Here is a 23,777-nt window from a genome sequence, read left to right on the forward strand (position 1 = left end):
CCCTCCCTCCCATCTATTGCTGCAGGGCTAGAATAGCAGTGTTGTGGGCAAGATGCTCAAGTGCTTATCCTGACTCACATCCTCAGCCTCCAATCATTCTTATACTTAACAAAGTCACAAATGGCAGCAATTACATTCATTCTCATTCATTCTCATTCTCTCTCTCTCTCTCTCTCTCTCTCTCTTTCTCTCTTTCTCTTTTGATAAAAGGTTTCCCTATGTAGCTCTGGTTGTTCTGGAACTTGCTCTGTAGACCAGGCCGGCCTCAAACTCACAGAGATCTGCCTGTCTCTGCCTCCCAAGTGCTAGGATTAAAGGCCTGTGCCACCACTGCTCAGCTAATATATATACAATTTTTTATAGTCAAGGTCAATCCTGGTGGTAACAAACTAAAAGAAAAAAATGATGTAGCACTTTGGGGCTACTGAAGCAGGTTAATCTGTAAATACTGGCATCGGCAAGGCTGTATGGGATGTATATGTGTATGCACACATATATGTATGTGTGTGTATATATATATATATATATATTCACATAAATATATTTTTTATTTAAAGTATATATTATATATACTTAATAATTTACAATGTTTTCTGTTTCTTGGAGGGTAAACTATTTCCAGAGGGATCTGTCTAAGATGTCTTACATGCCTTATGATTCAATAATTTTGATCCAGTTGTTTTTCAGTATATATTTATGCAGGTCTTTGAGGAACGCAAATGTTCGGCACATGTACTCTAAATCTTTCCCAGAATGATTCTACAAAGGCCACTATTCAGATTTTTGTGCCTTATTCTTCTACTGTAACCCATGTTGAGTAACCAGGCAGTTCAAGGCTCTTCAGGGAAAAAGAAGCATCACAGAAGCTGAGCAAGCTGGGACACACTATATATACCCTTAGCACCTGGGAGGGGCAGGCAGGAGCAGTTGCTGGTCATTCAGGTCTACAGAGGACTCTCCTTTTAAAACCCATTTACAGAAACAGAAGACTTCACACAGAAGAGCCCTCAACATAGCCCCAGGCAGAGGAGCTTAGCCAGCCCCTCATTTTCAAAAGAACTTAAAAATATTTGCTAAGAAAACCATACTTTTGTTTTTCCCCTCATGACATAACTTGTATCTAAGTAACACTGGGCTCAGAAAACAAATCTGTCTACTATATACTCAGCTACTACAGTGGCCAGATCACACACTTCAAGGTCATATCAGAATTCTTGATTAAGTAGTAATACAAATGTATCAATCCTACAGACTTTGGAAGTAAAAATGAACTTGATTTACTTTTGCAAAGAAACTGAAGGAACTATTTAAAATGGAAGATTTTGGTGTCATTTTTGCCCTAGGAAGTATAATTATGAACAATTTCTGCATTCAGGTCAATGAAGATCTTACAAAACATTTGAACCACAGTGTTCTCACCCACACTACCACTAGGTGGTGATACACAATTAACATTTTAAAACCAGTCATTTGCACTAGGGCTGCTCATAGAATAGGAATACAGTTTAAATGCTTACAGACACACACTGTGCAGAGCCAGCATCTCCCAACAACAGAGTTTAGGCTACTAAGGAACACGGTACTTCTTTTCAGGATCAGAATTCATCAGCACTTACTAGTGTTTCTGCTTACTAAAGGTAGGGCTCTAAGCCGTGCACTTCGCATGCTACATTCTAACGATAAACTAATGAGGGCATTTGATAATGAGGGCATTTGAAAAGCATGAAGGTTGTTTTATGTCCTTTTCAGAACTCTCAAACCAGAAGCGTACCTCTGTGGTTCTGTTTATCTGTTTTGGTGGGCTGATATTAATAGAAACAAGTTGTTAGAAGAGACCAGCGCCTCAGAGAATAAAGGAGGAAGAATAAAGACACTCAATGACCAGAGTGCCCAGCTAGGCACCTAGTGGCACATCCCCAGGGCGCTAATGGAACTTTCTGTCTTGGATTATGTCTAAAGATTTATAACGGGGGTCGTCCTTTTCTGATTCATCTCAGTACAACACACATGCCATTCTCTGTCCAAAAATCCACGGCTCCTCCTCACCCTAACCACCAGCCTCCAAGGACCACTCTATCTGTTATCTGGTCTCCTACTGTGGCAGATAGGTAAGCCTTCTATGTACATTCTGACATCAGGAACTCTATGTAGACTAAACCTTCAGGGAATTTACAGACAGCAGAGAGAACCAGTGAGAGGTTCTGTCAGTCAAGCAGGCCATTTGTATTCACTGGCTCTCATTCATCCTTCCATCCCTCCACCCCTTGTGGGAAGTTACAGACCTCCATCCTCCATTTAAAAAGTCCACGTCCTCTCCATTCTGAAAATGTCTTCGAGGGTCTATCTACTTCTGGAAGCTAAAGTTGCCCAGAGGCAAGGTTAGGAACTAAAATCTAAAGGAAACTGATTTCTTTGGATTCTGGTTTCTTTATGTAAACATTATTATTATTTTTTTTAATATTTAAGGCATATTTGCTCTTTCAAACTCAAAATTCTGATTTTGAGAGCCTATTCCACCAAAAAAAAAGCTGGGAAGGTCAATAGGTGGTGTGGCCAGTGGACACAACAAAGACACTGCCGAAGGAAACGAGTGTGTGATCCCCAGAGGGTGAGCCGCCAGGGCAATGGTTCATTAAGAAGCAGAGTAAGTAAGCACACTGACTCAATCTGATGGTATAAAGTAATTCTGGGCTTCTAGAAACCAAACCAAAGGAATTTTTGCCACAAAGAGGGAAGAGATGCAAAAGATTAAGCAAACACTGCTGTTCCCAACAGAGCTCATGAAACAAAGAAGCTAGGCCGCCAAAGCTGGGGCCAAAGGTCCCTTCGACACCCACATTCACATACATATGTGACTGTAAGAATAACCACACACACACACACACACACACATGCACGCACGCACGCACGCACGCACGCACGCATGCGCTCTTACTCTATAGAACAGTTGGGCCTGGAGCTAACTATGTGGCCCAGAGTGGCCTTGAATTTATAGAAATCCTCCTCCCTCTACCTTCCAAGTGCTAGGATCATGGATGGGCGCCACCGTGCCTGATCTCACATTCTGTATTTTAACTGTACATACCAAGCTTGCTGGCCATAAATAAAATGTTCTTGAAGGGTCATAAAAATTTAAAAATATGTAAATCACAAGGGTATTTACAACCAAGGTATCAAATAAACAATAAATATGTCTTAGCTTACCCATCGGAGTATTTTAATTTTAATAAAGCAATCGTGGCCTCTGCTACCATTTCCCAGAAAGCATTTCTTAGGACAGGCCCTTAGGATGAGAGGAGAAGGCTGACTGCATGACACACAGAGAACACGGCTGCAGCCTAGGGTGGCAGGATTCCACCACACATGCTCCTCAGACTATGTGCAGACGGGACAAGTGTGCGTTTACATCTGTGTAACCAGTATTGAGCATAATCTCCAGTCTGTTTCAACACCTTGTTTCCACCAAATACCGTTACAATTCTTAACAAAGCAGGTTACTACTCGGCCACTGTGTTCAGGGAAGGTGACCTTGTGTGTGACATACTGGAACCACTAATATGTATCTGATAGTAATTCAGAGTGATACTGAAGAATATCAAATGCCAATTGGCTTTAATAAAAAAGAAAGGTAGGTTTTGTGTTTCGGACTTAAGTGAGCATCCAACAGTTCTGCACTGGCCAGTCATATATCAGTTAACCTGCAATGGAAGAAACTTACTTCGCATAGACTTTTAGAGAAATGATTGCTTGGTATCATCTATCACTCTGGTCAAGCTTGGTGACAGGTTTTTAAAATTCGTATTTTATTTTTTGTGCACCCATGAGTTTAATGAAGGTTAGTTATAAGAGCATGGGTTTGGTGGTCACAAGTACACGGGAATCTTACCAGTTGCTGTCCCCTACCCTTTTGGCAAAAAAATAGCAGTAGCTTCTCCAGCAGGGCATGGTAGCTCCTCTACCATGGGCTTTTGACCAGGCTACAGTACCAGACATAAAATCCCTCCTGGTGAGTGGCCTCAAATCAGTAAGAGATCAGTGGTTACCTTTATTAGAGTCACGCCTGTACTGCAACAGCACGTACATCCTGCTCCGGAGGTCAGTAGTACAACTACAGGGCTCACAGATGCTTATGACTGTAATGTCCCCCAGCAGCATCTTCCAGCAAGCACCATGAGAACCAGCCAGCACGCAGAAAGCTTGTGTAGGTTTATACTAAACAGTTCTTGGCCAAAGGTGTTTTTTTCTATACATACTAGATAATGTGGCTTTTCATTTGAAGTTGGACTCTGTAACTTGTGGCTTCTGATAGATATAAGCACAGTTATGTATTAAAAATATCAATGCAATCTTTAAAAAAAGGGGCGGGGGAAGGTGTTGGAGAGATGGCTCAGTGGTTAAGAGCACTGACTGCTCTTCCAGTGGTCCTGAGTTTAATTTCTAGCAACCACATGGTGGTGCACAGCCATCTGTAATGGGATCCAATGCCCTCTTCTGATATGTCTGAAGAAAGCAACATATGTAACATAAATATATAAATCTTTTAAAAAGCCAATGCAGAAACTGATTTATTATATTGACTCATAAAATGTTATAGGTAGAGCAAAAAATTCTTTCACTTCCCTCTGTGGTTATAATTTCCAGTAGGAAAAAAAAATGTTATGAGAAAGTACCAGTGTATGGGACAAAATTTGGGGAGAATGGAAAACTTCTGTACGTGTGCATACATATGCAAGCTATACATCCACCACACAACCAGGAGTAATTCCTTCCTTGTAGTATAAGCACAACTTGAATAGTACAAAAAGCCTACTGATGAACTACACACACATCAGAATTATTGTTAGGCACCCATGAGGCTGGTTCTAGCACCCAAAGATACTAAAATATACTACCAATCACATCCATCATATAAAATGGATGATTAATATGTAACCCATGGATATCTTCACTTATGCTTTGAAGCAGGTTATACCTAAAATGCTCTGTAAATAGTTACACGGTTTAGGGAATAACAAACTTTTTGCCCAACACTTTTGCACCATTGCTGGCTGAATCTACAGATGGGAACTCACGGATACAGAAGGACAATATATAGTAATGAAGGAATTCCTCAACTAACTAAATTGATGACTATGCACTTCTAGCAGCAATTATAGGAAAGAAGAATAAGAATATAAAACCACAAGAGACTCTGGGATGATCACGTTAGAAATATCACTCCACCTGCTGACACAGATTCTCAGTGAGGACTCTGAATGAGTCCTCCGTGGGGCTGCATGCCAATCCACCTCCTTAACAGATCAAGAGTGCTCACTAGCTTACAATGTGGGATTTCAGGTGTGCTCCCAACCCAGCTAGGATGGCAGTCTCGCATTAGTTTTTGGTCCCTGGTTTACAAGGAGAGACACTTCCTTTTCAAATGCTGATTCTGGGAAGCACCATGAATTAGTCATGCCCTGATCAAGGCTTTGATTCCAGGGAACTGATTATTTGATCTGGAATATGCCAGTGTCTTCTATTGTGTACTAAGATAAGGATTACATGACTATTCCTTAACTATATGGAACATGAGAACTGACCAAAAGCAGGGGGACGGTTTACCTGCTGAGAGAAAAGCAAACTCAAGTCGAAGGCTCTTTTGTTAACATATGCAGAATCCTAACAATGTCTAGGCAACAATCCTCATAAGCAAACATGGTTACCGTGTGATACAATCCTCTGCCTGCTTCTCACTGTTCATCTTGTGGTACAGCACAGCAGCCACGGCCAGGGGGCCTGCATCGCCACACAGGAAGGTGATGGAACGCCTGCTTAGACAGTTTAGGCTTTGCTTTACATAGCTGTGTGCCATCTGTAGGTAGGCCGGGTCCCCAAACACACTGTGGAGATGTAGATAAAGCACAGCGATGCCTGGAATACAAGCAGAAAGGGAGGGCGTGGAGATGAAGACAGGAAACTCAGTCTGTCATTTGGGCGTCTTATCTGCTCATGGGGCTGAGGTTTCTGAGCTATGTGACATCATCTGCAAGTTCCGGTGACTTTCCTTCTAGCTTCAGCTCTGAGAATGAGGCAGAGGGCATCTGTACTCTTGTATTCCTCACTGTTAAAATTCTGTTAAGTAGTAAAGACTTTTTTTGAAGACTTATCCAAGGCAGAAACACAGACATATTGGCTGTTACTAATGTTTTTTTGGTCAATGGCTGTTCTGTTAATTAATAATGAACAAGAAACATTATCCTTGTGACATAAAACAATTCAGAGTAAGGGATGAAAAAGCTAACTTCTTTTTCCACAAAAGGTAAACGTTTTGTGTGTGAGAGGCTAGTTTGTGTCACTGAGTCCCAGACTCTGGTTTCCTGTCAAGGACATCATCCCCTTACCCCAATGCACTACTTTGGAGACTAACATAGGAGCTGCCAGTGACTCTGCTGTGGTCCCCACTCACCTTGCAACTTGTCCTCCCCTAAAGCCTACGGAGTAACTGAGGCAGTGTGTGCAAATCCTTAATACAAACTCCTCTCACAGGGGACAGAGCTCTTCCTCTTAAGCCAGCTCAGTGAGAAGCAATCAGAGATGTGGGGAAGAAGTCTGTCTGCCTAAAGCATTTCCAGAAACACTTTCTCCTGTAAAGTACATTTTCCATCTCATTTACCATTTTTAGGAGACACAGAGCCTATGTTTAAACCTAAATTAATAGAGCCAATCTCTTCATGGATTTCAACGCAGTAAAAATGCAGTCTGCAGAATTACTTCTCACTGTACTGAGGACAATTTCAAATTCAGATACTCTCCTCATTTTGCATGGGTAATCTCCAAAGCTTTGTGTTACAGACAATTCAATTTCACATGTATATTAAGGCCAAGTTTTCATTTCCTGCCAAAGTTAATAACCTTGTCTGCTCTTTTAAAGCAGCGTGGTGTTAGTAATTCCAGAGGTTGATGAGCAGATGTAAGGATGCGCAAGGTCTGTAGACAAGTGTACAGAACCATGTACGTGGCGGGGAAGAAAACCCTCCTTTTCACAAATGATCAACATCAAGAGCTTCTCCCAGAATTACCTCCCTAATGGGCTTCATCGCCACCCACATCACGCACCTGCTGGTAATCCACTTAAATCGCTGCCCTTCCACTTCCCTCCTATTCCCACTGCCGCTGCAACCCCCCTAATTAAGTGACGTTAGTACCAAAGCCAGATAATGACACGATTTGTATCTGGGAAAACAGAATGTGATTAATTACAAGCCCAGTGATGGTTTCCCTTTCGGACCCCTGTCTCTCATGATCAACAATTCCTTTTGTCTTAAGCAGTTAACAAACAAAACCTATTATGCCTCACAATTATAAGACCCCACACGTTCCTCAAGAAAACTGTCGAATCTTATGGTTGGTTCTTTTCTGATGAGCACAGAGCTATGTCTTGGGCTCCCTGGAGTTCACAGCCCCAGGTCCCATTTCCCTCTTCCTCCTGTTCTGGGCCTTGGTGTCATATTTCGATTAAGCAGTCTGTTCCTTGAGTGTGTGGTTTCTTTCTGTACAAAGCACCCCAACCCTGATAATGCACAATACCTTCCTCTCTGCACAGATATCAAAGACTTGAGATAGCCAATAAGCTGCAAGATGCAGCCTGCAGTCTAGCTGATAAGCAACCAGGCCTGGCCTCGGCTGCACACTGGAAATCAGAGCACTGCAAGGCTTTGTATACAGACTGGGCTCCTTCCTGTGCCCACTCCTGCCTTCCAAATGCAGCCGCCTTCAATGATGTCATCTACTTGTTTGACTCTCTGCCTCCAAATTTCTAAGAGAAAGCCTATGTATTTATTTGTTATTTTTTTCCATTTCAGACAGTTTTTCTTTAATATTCCCATCTGGAATATGAAGCTTTACCTTTTGTCACAGACACAGAAGTTCTTCTCTATATGTACATCCACTTCTTCTTAACCAAATACCCTAGATTTCAAGGTAGAATAAACCTACAGCAGGGGATGGCTTCGGGCTAGGCTCTCAGGAGGAAGTATGTATTCTCCATGCACCTTCTTTCTGTCTGGGATGTAGAAGTGACAGCATGGCTCATGCAGTGACTGTAGACCACGAACTGGGACCTCCATCAGGATGCTGGTGATACTAGGAGATGGTGGTCTCGTACCCTGAGGGCTAACATACAGCCACACCAAATCCCAGGCTGTGTACTAACACAAGAGAGAGAACATCTTATAAAAGCCACTGCTGTTTAAGTATACTGCCACATGCTGTTAAGACCAGTCCTAGCTCTTTCCAAAGCTAGAGAGGTAGTAGCAAAGTTGTAGCTGAGGTTTAGTCAGTTAATGGTGGTGGTTTCATTTGAAATGTATCATTTTGAGCAGAGAATAGCGTAATGGTATTTTTAAAAACATCACTATTGCTGCCCTGTCAGGGTTGGAACAGTGGATGCCCGAAGACAGTTAGAGGGTGCAACAAGAGCAGGAGTGAGACACAGGGCAACAGAGACCCCGTGACAATGAACCTGCCTGGGGTAAACTAGCATGTCGTGGTTGGGGATGGATGACAGGCACACACCATGATGGCTCCTCTATGTCCCAGGTCCTTAACTCTGTGGGCACCAGCAGCATGGCAGCACAGGCAACCGCCAGGTTCTCAAGGGCAGACTACCACTACATCCATGGAGATACATCTTTAAATACACTGCTGGTCTTTAAAGGGCACTTAATTTTAGGAGGAAAATGCTCATGTGCTAACACAGCTGAGCAAGGGGCTCCGTAAAGTGATTGATGCTCAGAGCTGTGTCTGTCAGAATTTAAAGCTATCACAGAACACACAACTTCTTTAAAATAAGACAGCAGCTATTTGTAATTAAGTGTGTTCTTTGGTTTGTGCCTGAACTTTGCACTCTATTTGCTAAACAAGGACTACAAAAACAGAGATATGCTTCCTTTTTCTATCTTTTAACTTTCTGTACCATACAAGAAAATATTCAAAATATGATTTAAGTTTTGACTATATTTAATTGTAAAAGTAAGTTTCATTTATTTTTAATTTTAAATGTATTTAATTAAAAAATATAAAAGCCTTCTTTTCATGAACCCAGATAAATATTGACATTTTCATGAACACAAAACTTTTAAAAGTCTTAACATTTTTTTGTTTTAAAAATTACATTTGTCTGAGTGTGTGTATGTGCCATGGTGCGTATGTGGAGGTCAGAGGGTGACTTGTGGGTCCAGGTGATGGAAGTCAGCTTGGTGACGGTGAGGCTTGGTGGCAGGCACCCTCACTCACTATGCCATCTCACTGACCAACATTAACATTAATACTTAAGGCAAGTATTACTAACGTCTTATCTCGGTTGGTCTACCCCATAACTAGTGTCATTAAGCGGTGCAAGTTAAGTAAGGTCTTTGGCTTGTAGTATCTTTCAGCTTTGCTTATACACATGGCTAAAACATGTGAATGTCTTAAAGGAGAGTGTAATCCAAGAGGAGGACATACTCAGAGAAGTGGAAAAAGCAAAATGTAATTAGACACATTTATTTATGAATCCTATAGTCAGAAAACGTGATCAGTAAGCATCTGGGGAAACGTCTTAGTTCTGTGTATCCAAGGTCAGCAATGATTCCCAGTGTGTGTCAGGAGCAGTGGAAGAGTACTGGAGAGTTGCCTTTCCTTAGAAGAAAGCAAAGCAAACATACTTGCTAACAGTCTTTGTGGTCTGGGAGACCAGAGAAACGCAGCATGTGACATTAGCGCTTCAGAAACCTGCTCTCTCAGCCTTGTCTGTGGCGTCTGATGCCAGTCTCTGCTCTCAACTACAGACACGTTCATTAAACAGCAAACAAACTTTCAGCTACACCTCCACAACACAAAATGTTTAACAACTACATTGGGCCAGTGGTCGTAGCAGCAACAGCTATGTTCCTCTGTATAAGGAGCTGAGGAAGTCTGGGGCTACCTCAAACTCCCCATATAAATGTGGATTTGAATGTTTGTAAGTAATTTACTTTAAGAAAAAAGAAAAGACAAGAAAACACTGTGAGGCCAAAAAGCTTCTCTGAGAGGCACCCAACCCTGGTCTGCTCTGCAGTTTCTCTCTCGAGCCCTGGGGAGAGAGGGCAACTGTTCAGGGACACTTCTAAATCTGCACTTTCCTTACTCAGCTAGTGATCCGCAGCAGCAGTGCTGTAAGCACAGCCAGCTGGGGGAAGTAATTAATACTAAGCTTTGCTTTTCTGAGGGATCATTAGTTCTATTCTTCTTGACCAATCAGGACCTCACTGTGTCTCAAATGTATGTGGCTATGATAAAATATCCAGACACATGGGCCTTCTAAACGTGTCTCTGCAATGCTAGAGAGTACTTCATTTATTCAGTAACTTGTCAGCAGTGGTGCCTTTGTCAGAGGATGTCAGCTCCCTGCAGGCCAGGGGGGCTCTCAAAGATACAGTGCTATGGCAGCACCACATTAAGAAAGCAGATCATTAGGGAGCTACCAGAGGTGGTCCACTAGCACTCAGGAGTTTAGAGTGTCAGAATTACTAAAAGAGAGGGGAGGGGGAATTGCGATCTAAGTGAAAGCCGTTGCCTTACTGAGATTTTAAAAGCTCATCATCAATTACTCCATTTTCTCCCTTTCCGATTGATCTGGGGACTGCAAGTCAAGCCCTGAACTCCCCTTACCCATCACTCCGCCCTTCTGTATCCAGTCGGTGCTCTCTACTATAACGGCAGAACTGGTCCTCAATCTCATGTGTCAATGGCTGGACACGGGCACACGCTACATCAATGGAATTAGATGGCATTAGGGCAGCAGTTTCTTCCTGGTGATGACTTTACTTGGCACAGCTCAACCCACCAAGCCTAGGTTTCAGTCCAGCACCCATGGTGGTATCTGCTCAGCCGTGAGCTCATAGCTGCCTACTGTGGACTGCTGACTGCACAAGGCCCCCAGAGCTTTTCCCGAGGCAAGCAGGCACGATTCCTCACCTTCCATTTAATATAACCCCAAACACAGAGGTTCAAAGAGCCCTTCAGACATGCGTGCTTTTTTCTTTTAGCTATTTCCAAAGCTGCCATGCACTGTGGAGCCAGGATTTAAGAACAAAGGAAACATTACATGTTCCTCCTTTCCCTCAGTGTCCAGCAGCCCTCTGCTATGTAAAGGTCAACTACAGAAGCACTGTTAGCCTTTTACTGGACTGGCAGGGCAGTTGATAAGCAAGCTACAGCAGTAAGAATGAGGGCTCTTCACATGGGGTCTAGGACTGCCTTTGCCCTTCCTAGCTGTGCAAACACAACCCTCGCTAAGCCTCCCTAAGGCTGAACACTCTTCTAAAACCAGAAACAATAGCAGCTTTCATACAGAATCACAGAGTCATGTGGCTCACAGGGTCCCTGGCACACACTGACTTAACTGTTCAACCATTAGACAGTGAAGCTCATTGGAGATTAACTTGCTTTAATCCATCTCTGATCATTATCTAAAGGAGCAGAGTGCAGAGGGGCCACACTCTCCCTCTTCCCACAGTCAGCATCAATCCTTTCGTCCTGATCTGTGAGGGCAGAGAAATGTTCTTATACAGAAGCCACCTGGTCTTTCATTAGCCTCTCGGAGCCCTCTACCCTCATCTGTCCACTCCTTCCTGTTTGCTAGGCAGGCATGCTCGTCCAGGACTATCAGGTGCTCTATGAGTCTAGGGAGAAGTTCAGATCAAGGGGTAAGAGAATCCAAGGCCTAAGTGACTGGCTCCTTACTAATTTTACCAGTTATGGGGCAGATATGGTAAAACTTGTCAGCTAATTCCTGACTTCCAACTGGACTAGGCTGGAGCTGTGACAAACTGAATGCTGGAATTACAGGAAGCTGTCACATCAGCTCAGAATTTACATGGGTGCTAGGGATCTGAATTCTGCTTGTCATCCTTGTGTGGCAAGCACTTTACCCAACTGAGCCATCTCTGCAGTCCCCCTTCTACCATTTTTCTTGTTTGTTTGTAAACACTGACTTCTGCATACTCAGGACAGCTAAACCCCACCCTTTAGTAACACAGCCTACAGTACAATAGCATCCATGTTCTATGTTTTGATGTGTAGCTCAGAAGGACTGCAGACAGAGCTCCTGGTATAGTTATCTTATCTCTCCAGTGGATGGTAAGAAGAGCTCTAGGGAACCCACAGGCCACATCCAAGCACTGGCTTGAAGGGATGGGTCCTTCTCATGAAGAGGACATCTGCTCAGGGCTCGAAGTAGACACTGAAATGCTGCCACCGGAACAGGAGCTTCTTATAAAGAGAGACTGAATGGCAAAGAAGACGACTGGCCAGAATGATATCTTTCAAGTAAATCCAATGTCAGCAGTAACCGAGACCACATACTAATGTGGCAGCTAACAGCTATACATTTGGTAGATCAGAGAATAGCATCTTGAAACATTAATGATGTGCATTTAGGGCCCAAGTTAATATTACTCTAGGGATCACACTGTAGCTCTTATTTAAAACGTTCTCTAATACCTGGGAAAAGGACGTGCACGCCAGTCTTAGCCTCGTTAACTTGCTGAGTTGGCTACCAGAGCTTAGGTCACGTCTTTCACAGCTAATATGGCTTTTTCTCTTTTAAAGTGTAAGTTGACCACCATTTCTCTGAGGAGTCAGCACAGTGGAGTGGGGAAATAAGGTATCACATGGAGGCTAGCACTTTTCTTCACACTAAAGACACCAGAGAGAACAGTCCTCCCTCAGGCTTAGTACTCTCTGCTGTGACCTATCAGAGAAGCAGCGGTTCCTAGTAAACACTTGCTTTTAACAGAGATACTTCCTTGCCCATTAACCAATTACAGCAATAACTCCTTACTGGTCTTTTGTGATTTCACCTTTGGAAGCCATCCCTAAGATCTTCTACAGTCTTCCCTGGAACAAAGGCAGTCCAGTCCAGTGACAGGTGGCACTAGTCCCCTAAAGTGTCCTGTACATCACTGGATCCATCACAGAGCTGGCCACGGATTTGGTTGCAGGGCACCACTCCTGTTGCTGTCTGTGGCCGAGTAACCTGAACGCTTCTCTTGGTCCTAAAGTGTCAGCACAAACTCCTGCTGGTCTGCAGGGAGAGGTGGAGACTGTGGGCAAACAACTCAATCCCGACGCTGGCACACACTCCACGGTGATCGCTGTGTGTTACTCTACAGTGCAATACACTGTAAAGGAAGATTCTGGTGAAGCAAAGGGGCTGCTTATATGAACTATCACTAATTAATGGCTGCCGACTGACTGACTGATCTTAGATGACAGATGAGAACTCACTTGAGAAGATTCTCAACAACCTTTTCCCAAAACAAGCCATTATGAGAAGAATCTTTCTGTTTTATTCTGAACCTACATCGAATGTAACCACAGGATCAGGAAATGGGAAAACAAATTCTTCCAAAAGAATGTCAGAGAGTTCAGTTTTCTGGCTGCAATGCTGAGAAAAACTTCCAGGATTTACTTTGTGTCCAATCCTAAACAAACTCCTCGAAGGCCAGACAGTAGTCATCTCTCCCTTTGCTGTCTTGGTATTAAGGCTTAATTCTTTATTTTTCAAATTATTTTTAAAATTGCAAAAATGCCAAACTATGATTGATCACATGCAATTCTAAAAGGTTGTACAGTACAGGTATCCATATTAGAGATTTAAGAAAATCTTCACTTACAAAACATAGATAATAGACACAAATACAGTAGTTAGTAGAAAACATGCAGTCTCACTCAAAACTCAAAGGGTATGACTCATGAGCCAGGCTTGCTGGACAGAAGCCTGTTGTCGTCACCTGATGGCTGTGTAACACCTAGGAACTCAGCCTGCTCTGCTTCTGTTTCTCAGCTGTGACACACACATGGAAACCTGGGTAGACTCCACACCATGGCACTGTTCTGAGGCACAGAAGAGTGAATTAGAGGAAAGCATTGAGCATGGTGTGTGCCTTCCCCACTGGTCATTGGTGTCCATGCACACACACTCACTCCTGTCATGAAATGTCAGAGTGACTGTTAACAGGACAGTGCTGCCACCGCTACTCGTTTCTCCTCAGGGCCATGGAATTCTGTTTTTCCATAACAAGTGTAAAAGGGTAAAATGCCAGGGGAATGGGGCTTAATGATGGCATCTCATAGGTGTAATGTTTAGATTCTGAAAGCACACAGTGAACGCTCTCAGTTCTGTAAAAAAATCCTCAAGTTCCACTGAAAAATAAAAGCCACGTCCTGTTGTAGAATAGTGTGTCTGTGTGTGTAGTGTACATGTGTTTGCACACATGTAGACCTATGTATGTGGAGGCCAGAGGCTGATGTTGTGTATTTTCCTTGGTCAATTTATACCTTGTTCGCTGAGACAGGGTCTCTTGTTAAACCTGAAGCTCGCAGATTTGGCTAGTTTAGCTAGCCAGTGCGTCTAAGGATAGATACCCTCTTTACCTCCTGAATGCTGGGATTATAAGAGAGTGCTGAGTTTGAGATTACAGGTGGGCTGCTATGCTCTCTCAGTTTTTATCTGGGTGCTAGGAAACTCAGGTCCTCATGCCTGGGTAGCAAGTTCTCTACCCTGAGCCATCTTGCTACCTTATTTACTTCAAGTTTTGTTTAACCATGTACACTTAACTCGTATCAATAACAGTTTGTACACGTGTGGTTATTTCAAAGTTTACTCTTTGAACCAGAATTATCTACTAGACCAAACTATTAGGGTGAAAGAAACATAATAAATGAGATGGTAAGCTTCTAATTGCAAGTTACCTTGCAAAGCACGTACCACACAGAGGTGCCCTGGCAGGAAGTCAAAGTACCTTGACCTCATTAGTCTCAGGTTTAGCTGAAAGACCAAGAATGGAAAAAGCTGCAGTGTCCATGTGTTTGGATGCAGGTCCACACGTAGCACTAAATACATGGTGCTATGTCTTGTCACTGAACCCTCAAGGTGAGCAGAGCGGGTGAACAGCACACACCAGGCATCACAGAGCTGGCGGCCTCATTCTGGAGCTGTAAACCTTCAGAACCACGAAGGGCGCATAGTTGACTGTGAGGTTTAGTGATGTGACAGGTATAGTACAAGCAAACAAAGGCATTTAGAGGCCACAAAAGCCAACAGGAGTTTGAAGGACAAGAAAGGGAAAGTGGAGAACTAGGTCATCAGTTAGAGAAGGCAGGAACATGTGCAGAACCAGCCGCAGTCTCTCCTGGAGGGGAGGTGCACTGAGCACCAGGCAGTACAAGATTGTGTGTTCTGAAATATTTCTCCGTAACAGGATTTTTGGAAAACCCACTATGTGTGAGATGAATAGTTTGTTTTGAGTTCCTTTGGAAATGAAGGGCAAAATATTGCTTTAAAATTGTGATTTAAAAATATTTTAAGACCCTAGCAAAGGGCTTCATTCTTATAAAAATCCTGACCCAAGTGGACAAACATTAGAGAGAATTTACAGACAGGGAAAAAATAAGGACCTACTGGCTGTACAACATTTATTTAAGATAGCTTTGCTTGTAGACAAGAGCTCTAAGATACTAATAGGCTTTATTTGAAAGTCTGTTCTTTAGTAGTGAAACTCCAGCCAATGGCCTACATGAGCCACCCTTCCTTCCTAACAGGAGTGACCATGTGACTGTGCAACGCCAACCCACACTGAGTGGAACTTGAGAGAGGCATCCACAAGGTCGTTCTAAAGGAAAGGAATACATCTTTTGAGGGTTAGAACTAGTGGCTGAGAAAGGGGAAAACAGTAAGAGGAACCTGAGCCTCGGCTGCCAGCCAAGGCTGCCCTGTCAGTCTTCAGCTGTCCCTCCAGGCCTTTTCTGTGCGAGAAACATAAACTATACTATTTAAACTGATGAATCAAATTCCATTCCAAATCCTAATTCTCCCTGAATCAGCACTGGCTATGAGCCACATTTCTACTAGAGAATAAGATATCAACTTAGAAAGTTCTAATTAACTGTAATCACAGCCTTGGCTCACACAGACCACACTGTAAGCTAACGAAAAGTTCTAACAACTTTCACTGTCCACTGACAACAAATGCTCAGTAGATGTTGGTGTTGAAGAGAACGTTATAGGTCTTCTACAATAAAATAGCACTTCCTAAATTAGCAAAAAGAGTAAAATGTCACAAACTCCAAATTTCATACTGAGCAAAGCCAAAAGAAGGTATGCTGTTTTTTTAAAAAAGCATTATTTTTAGAAAGCTACCTGGGTGTGCATAGATTGCATACAAAGACACCGGCCATCAGGTGGCCACTGCTTTGACATGTTAGCAAGTATTCCACTGTTATCTTCCTGGATGCAGTGCTCTATAACCAAATGGCAGCTGTCATGGAAGTTGTAAGGTTAACGAAGGCTCACAGATTTTGATTTCCTGTGCCTGAATCAGTGTTCTATCTTAGTCAACTCAGAGCTTTACATTTTTTTTTTTTTTGACTGAATACTGGCCCAGGATGGCCTTATATGTATTAGAACCCTGAAAGAGACAGTTTATTTTATGCAGAAATAATGGCATTGTAACAGCGTTCAAAGATAGGATATTAGGAACTTTGCCTTGAAAGCTATTAGCAATTTTTTTCTACAGGATTTTAAGCTTCTTCAGAAATGTACCAACAACTGAAGACACCGTCAACTGCTCCGTGTACCAGTCTGCCTCAGACATTGCCATGGAGCTGCTTTCCAGAGCCACAATGAGAGCGAGCCGCTCGAGGATAAGACACTGGCAGCTGGAGAAGATGGTACCGGAAATGCACTGCAGCCAGAAAGCTTAAACCAGGTGCATTTCACCTCACAGTAAAAATTCCTCTGAATGAAGTATGACTTTTAGCTTCTCAACTAACTAGCAATTCAGGCTGTTTGACAGACAGCTTTTTCTGACACTGTCAAGTCAGTCATTCAAATCCAAAACCATTTCTCCTCCAGCCTCAAGCAATGTTCTCTATAACACCATGGACCTATCTGAATGGGTGACTTAGGGATTTAAGTCCCTTTTTGGAATCTGCTCTAGAACTAACTCTAGCCATGTGTCTCAGGTCTGCTTGTGCCTCTTTCTCTGGTCAGAGGTAACAAAATAATGGAAACTTCAAATGTCTTAGGATGGGATCTGAGCCTACGCCTTCTGTAGTGGATAACTTGGCAGGAAAGACATGCCAAAACACTTGTGTAGGTACGAGTTCTGTTTTCTCCAAATTCCATTACTTTAAATAAAGACGGCAAGATTCTTTATTAATGAGTCTGTCAATTAACTATAGCTGAAATTACATTAGTAATAAAGGACACTTTGATAACTTCCTTCTTGACACAAAATGCTTTCCTTTCATTCTCTTAATGTTTCTTATGTTCAGCCTCTACAACACGTAACAGACTTAACCTCAACTCTAAGAAGTACGGAACAATGCTAGCTTGCCTTAGGCCAGGTGTGGTGGTACATGCCATTAATCCCAGCACTTGGAAGACAGAGGCAGGTGGATCACTGTGAGTTTGAAGACAGCCTGATCTATATAGCGAGTTTGAGGCCAGCCAGGGCTACATGGTGAGGCCATACATCAAGAAAAACAGTTGGTTTCATGTTTCCCTGTAATTATGTTAGAGATTTCCCATGTCTTCCCTGACCTGGTGAGGAAATGTGAGTTCTCACATGCAGAGGGCTGTAGAGAGCCTGCTGTCAGACAGTCTTTCTCACAGGCAGCTCTCCTTCCCTGGCAGCCCACAGATCCACATTTGTTTGTAAAATGCACATTCCTGGCTTCTGCCTCCCTCCTCCCTCCTCCCTCCAGAACAGTGGCTAGTTCTTCCCCTCCAGGCTATCAGCAGTAGAGCCTGGTAGGCAGCACTTGAAAATCAACCAGCAAGGAGAGCAGAGGAGGAGGAGGTTCATGCGCAGCTCGGGCACTAAGTGTGTCATCCTTACAGGTCACTGCTCTGGGATGGGTGTTCAGGGCGACATTTACAGACTTGTTTTATTCTGTGAAGACGAAGCTTCTTTGCCTCTGTTCCAGGAACTCTTCTACGCAACTACATCGTGCTGAAAACAACTTTTCTCCTCACAGTAAACTCCCCAAGGCCAGGCATGAATACCCGCAGTATGCTTGCCTGTAGGCTGGGGAGCAGCACGCTCCCAGGACACACCCACATCGGAGGCCCTGTGACACACCTCACAGCCCTGGGAAGGTCCTGCACTGGTTCTCAGCAGTGTGCACGCTAGCTCAGTCAGCACACTGTACCTGCCCAGCCGGTGTAGCCAGTGCCGTCCCGAGGGTCTGCGGACTTCAGGCCTCTCTCCATTTGGTGAAGGAGCTCCCGAATCTTACTGGTCAATCGATGTGAGAACTCAGGAGTCAGCTGCAGAAATTAAGGAAAAATACTTTTAAGAAGAGTAAAAAGTGGATCCGTAGTACCTTTATGATGACATTTTCTATTCATGGAAATAAAATATTACCCTGTAAAACTTAAAGCAGCTTTACAGGTTTTCCAGAAACCACATAGGGAACTCACACTATTTAAGATAACATGTTTAGTTTACAAAGTAACCATGAGCCAGGTTATAGTGGTGCATGCATCCGATCCCAACATTTGGGAGGCTGGTGCAGGAGGTCAGCTACTTTGAGGCTAGCCTAGGCTACACAGTCAGACCTAGTCTCAATAGAAAAGAAAGTCATTTTCTTTCTTTCTGTTATTTTAGACAAGGTTTGTCTGTGTATCCTTGGGTGTCTGGGAACTCAAACTGTATACCAGGCTGTCCTCGAACTCAAGAGATTGGCCTGCCTCTGCCTCCCAAGTGCTGGAATAAAAGCATGAGCCACCACTGACCAGCTTAACTCCACTTCTTTATACTGTAGCTGCCTTCTTGGAAGTTGAGAGTAACACCTGTCCCATGGTTTCTTAAAGCCACCCCTCTGAGGCCCTGAGATTAGTGACACCCATGTGATAGCCTACAAAACTGATGGGTCATAGGTCATAATCCTACAATTATTTTGAAAATTTCTTTTCATTTTTATTATTTTATGTATGGATGTTTTGATGGTTTGTATGTCTCTGTACTATGTGTGTGTGTGTTTGGTGCCTTGGGAGGCCAAAAGAGGGGGTCTGATCCCCTGAAACTGGAGTTATAGACAGCTGTGAGCTGCCATGTGGGTGCTGGGACTAGAATTTAGGTCCTGCGAGCGTAACAAATGCTCTCGATTGCAGCCATGTCTTCTGCCTCCTCACCAAGGCATACTCTTTAAAAAGGCAACTGTAAAGTAGTTTTGAAGTACTGTAAAGTCTAAATGACTGTGCATTAAAGATTGGTGCCAATGTATCAACTCTTCAGGAGCATGCTATATCTCCAGACTACAATTCCCAAAAACCACTGAGATTTCAACACAGGACTGAGGACCACCACATGTGCAGACAGATGTTTCATCATGAAAAGACTGCAGTATCAAACCTATACTGGCAATCATCAGAGTCTGTCTGTCTTTATTATTCCAGTCTGGCTGTTCAGGCCTGCTCATGCATGCATGGGTAGAGGTTAGAGGGCAACTGTCAAGAGTTAGTTTTCTCCTTCTGCTTGGGTCCTCAGCTTGGCTGCAAATGCATTTACTTGATGAGCCATCTCAATGGCCCTATAAATCTCATTTTTAAGAGTACCTCCTTAAGTGAGGGAAATGGCATGAAAACTTGAGTTTGACCTCTAGAATCAGTATATTAAAAAGTGGGGTATACTGGCATGTGGTTATAGCTAGGCATGTGCTTACAGCAGTGTAAACTGGCATGTGCTTATAGTGGGACAAGGTGGGATATTCTTATGGGGAGAATGTTGGCATGTGCTTATAGAGGAACAAGCTGGCATACGCTTATTATCTTATTATCTTATTGCAGAGAGAAAACAAGTCAATTCTTGGGGCTCGGTGGACAGCCTACTTGTCACGTTCCACGCCAGAAAGTCTCGTCTGAAAAAAAAAAAAGACAGGATACAGGGAGCAACGGACATCATCCTTTAAGCTGACAAACATGCACATCTCCAGCACACACATGCAAAGAGGCACTTAAGACTGGAAAATGACAGTGTCGTAAGTCCTAACGCTAATAATTTTGAAAGATTCGCCTCTGAGGTGCATCCCTGGTGATGTCTGTGGCCACTGCAGCACAGAGCACCACAAAGAATCCACAGCTTGACAGACACTCGCCTGTTATTTAACACTCTCTGACAAAAGGTCAGGTCTTCAACGAGACTTGAGATGCATTTAGTAAGATATGATGAACTTTAATATTACTATAAAAAGGTCTGTAAGCTTCACAGAAGTCGAGGAGTCGCTTGGCATGGCCACAAGCCACCTTCTGCAGAGGCCACCTGGAATGCACAGCCCTTGGTAGTCTGACGTCAGGAGGCCACAGTGAAAGCGTCTCAACCTTGGGACAGGAGTCACTTTCTGCTAGGCACATGTTTACAAAGGTGACCTGCCTGAGAATACTAGCTGCTTGCTGCAGAACACATCACTGAAACAGAAAAGTGTGAAGAGTTCCGGAAGAGGCCAGGAGACCGACAAGCTCCTTCTGTATCTTTGTCTTAATGTGGAGGCAGCCAGGTCTCCAGGGTTTGACCTTTCAGGTTCAACAAGAGGATTTAAAAAGCAATGTCACTTTCTTTGTAGGATTCCAAAACTATGCTCTACCATATGCCAGCCTGTTATTTGGGATAAGTTTGTTTTGCATTTGTGTCTTTTTTGTTTCTTAGAAATGAATTAAATTTAGGCTAGGTATGGTGGCACATACCAGGTATGGTGGGTCTTTAATCCCAGGACTTAGGAGGTAAAGGCTGATAGAGCCTGGTGAGTTTGAGGGCACCCTGGACTTCATAGTGAGTTCCTAGCCAGCTGGAGCTACATAATGAGACACTGCCTTAAGAAAGAAATGAATGCATGCTGATAAGAGCCTGATATGGATATCTCCTCAGAGGCCTTCAAGAGTCAGACATATTCAGAGGCAGATGCTCACAACTAGCCATTGAACTGATCATGGGGTTCTCAATAGAGGAGTTAGAGTGAAGACTGAAGGAGCTGAAAGGGTTTGTGGCACCATGAGGAGAGCAACAATACCAACCAACCACAGCTCCCAGGGTCTAAACCACCAGCCTGGGAGCACTTAGGGGGGGATCCAGGGCTTCAGCTGAATATGTAAAAGTGGAGGGCCCTGCTGGGCATAGGTGGAAGAAGAGAACCTTGACCTCATGAAGGCTGGATGCCCCAGGGGGTGGGAATTTTGAGGGTGGGGAGGTGGGAGTGGGGGGGGTGTAGATAGAGGTTACATCCACAGAGAAGAAGGAGGAGGGGCGAGGGGATTGGGGGTTCCGAGGGGGTGGTGGGGGATGGGGTAAGGGGACAACATAGGAAATGTAAATAAATCATCCAATAAAAAAAAAAAAAAAAGAAGTGAAAAAAAAAAAAGAAAGAAATGAATGAATGAATGAATGATTCTGAGAGCCGGATGTGGTGGCTCATACTAGTACTATAATACTAGTACTCAGGAGGCTGAGGCAGGAGGATTACTTTGAGTTAAAGGCCATGCCAATGTGGGCTTTAGTTTAGCATTTCAAAAATCCGGAGAAAATGGGCCAAGATATGTCAGCACACGAAACCATTAGCTATGAAACATGACTACCCAGTATTTGATCTCAGAGCATGGCAAAAGCTGCTTGTAGCAACACACATCTTAATGCCAATGCTCCTATGGCAAAATGTCAGGCAGAGACAAGTCACCCAGGCTGTGGGCCAGCTAGCAGGAGTACACCGCACAGTAGCAGAAATAATAGGAGACTGCGCCTCAATAAGGCGGAAGTCAGGAACGGACTCTACATGGCTGTAATATGTATAGGCCTGCACATCACTCAAGTGCAATGGATGCAGTAATTTTTTGAAGCAACAAAAGGTAATAATAATGATATTGATAATTATAATAATAAAGGGTGTAAAAGCATTACTTATGAGCAGCCTAAAGCTTTAGACTGAAGTTCTATCATTAGGACACTTCTTCAAGTGCTTCCTCTGCCAAGTCAGCACAAACCGGCACACCTTCCTCCAGGGACTGACTCAGATCTTAGCTTCAGGTCTGCTGAGGTAGGCAGAACACAGGCCCAGATGATGACAAGGAGGACCCTGGGCTCCAATTACACAAAGCTTTGTCCCAGCAGGACATACATGTTGTATCCTTCCACACTGCACCTCCACTGTCCATCCCTCCTACTGCACGATCAACCAGGCTGTTTTCAGGGGTGAGCTGACACCACACAAGCCAGAAGTATTAGTGAACTCCTCACAGCTACCTAAAACTAAAAACACTTTTCTTTTCTCCCTCCCCCCCCCAACCCTCTGTCTTTTGCAGTCATAGCATTCAAAGAAATAAGCTGATAAATGTCTAAAATGTATGGCTACCGGCACAGTGCATACACTTTTACTTCTAGTGCTGGAACAGCTGAGGCAGGAGGATAGTAATTTCAAGGCCAGCCTGGGCTATTGTGAGTTTAGCCTGGGCTACACAGTGAGTGCATACTCTCTCAGAGATTTGTCAAAACCAGGTTTTTCTTCCAATAATCCTATTCCCCCAAAGGCATAAGAAAACAGGTCCTTGGTGTCACACTCCCAGGCTCTCCTCTCAGTGCTTGGTGGTAGTATGCAAACCAGTGTACACAGGAATGTTTTTTTCCAATCTTTGGCTCACCGTTCTCAGCTTTAAAGGAGGCTTTAAAAAATGGTAAGATTACAAATTATTTCGGGCCTGTCGGGTACATTTCTGTCAGCACCATGCTTTTAAAATCGTTTTCTCCACAGGCCCATTTGCTCTCATTACTCTGTCCAGACTTGCGAACTCACCAAGGAATAACATAGCACCTATGAAAACAGCTGGGCTCCTCATCTCCCTTAATGTCCCTTAAGGGAGTGAACTTGGAAGACAATTTTTATAACGGACATTCTTACTACCTGAGGCTATTTCTTCCACTGTTGGATGTTGACAATAAATTTTTATTCTCTATCCAATACATCAGGACTCAGTGTATCCCGACTTAGATACTTATGTAAGTCTGATCTAATCACACATCTTTGGCAGGGGACAGATGGGCGTCCCCATCATCTCGGAAGAAGTGATGTTCTTTGGAGACCCACGGCTGGGGAAAGAGGATAGGTGGCGATGCAGGCAAGCCTCAACTCACCCTCCCAGTAGAATCAAAGTAGCTTTCGGCCAGCGACTTGTTATAATCCGCATAAGGATTCGGAAAGGCCCTCTGAGCCATGACGCCGCAAGAGAACCTGCAGAACAGGGGAAAGAGAGATCTCAAGCGGGGCCGGGGCTCGGGGCTGGGACGCGACTGCAGGCGCTTTGGCAGCCCCTTCCCTCCAAGCAGCCCCCGGCTGGCAGCCGCTGCTCGGATCCCCGCGGGAGGAAGGGAGCCCGTTTTTCACCCACGTCCCACGCCCACGAGTGGGGGGGGGTACACGGAGACCGTGTAGCCCGCACGCCTCTCCAGCAGCTCCGCAAACCGCGCGGCGCGGACAATAACAGACGCGGCGCGTTTACCGCCCACTTCCTGTAGGCCTGGCCAATCAGCGGGCACGCTGAGGCGGCGGCCCGCCTCCTGCCTTCAGGTTCTTAAAGATACAACGTACTTTCTGACGCTTTCCCCAGTAGGCTGCGGTGGAGGGGCTCCAGGTTTCCTACGCTTATTTAAAAACACCTTGTTAAAGAAAGTTTAGTTCTAGATTCCAGGAGTTCGAAGCCCCCTTTACCTGCAGAGGGAAAGGACCGCTTT

General features: G+C 44.0%; 1 protein-coding gene across 1 annotated transcript in view; it reads right to left on the reverse strand.

Annotated features, from left to right (window-relative positions):
* Lancl1 (LanC like 1) overlaps positions 1–23,528 on the reverse strand; it is a 35,269-nt gene extending 11,741 nt beyond the window's left edge. Inside the window, exons 1-4 of the mRNA XM_028765794.1 lie at positions 23,435–23,528; positions 23,181–23,277; positions 18,217–18,334; positions 5,703–5,910 (exon numbers count right to left, since the gene is read on the reverse strand). Of these exons, the coding sequence (XP_028621627.1) occupies positions 5,703–5,910; positions 18,217–18,334; positions 23,181–23,261 (407 nt within the window). The 5' untranslated portion in view covers positions 23,262–23,277; positions 23,435–23,528. The remainder of the gene's footprint in view (positions 1–5,702; positions 5,911–18,216; positions 18,335–23,180; positions 23,278–23,434) is intronic.
* Between the last annotated feature and the right edge of the window lie 249 nt (positions 23,529–23,777).

Source organism: Grammomys surdaster, unplaced genomic scaffold (genome assembly GCF_004785775.1).
Source record: "Grammomys surdaster isolate TR1022 unplaced genomic scaffold, NIH_TR_1.0 165, whole genome shotgun sequence".
In the NCBI taxonomy this organism is placed as follows: Eukaryota; Metazoa; Chordata; class Mammalia; order Rodentia; family Muridae; genus Grammomys; species Grammomys surdaster.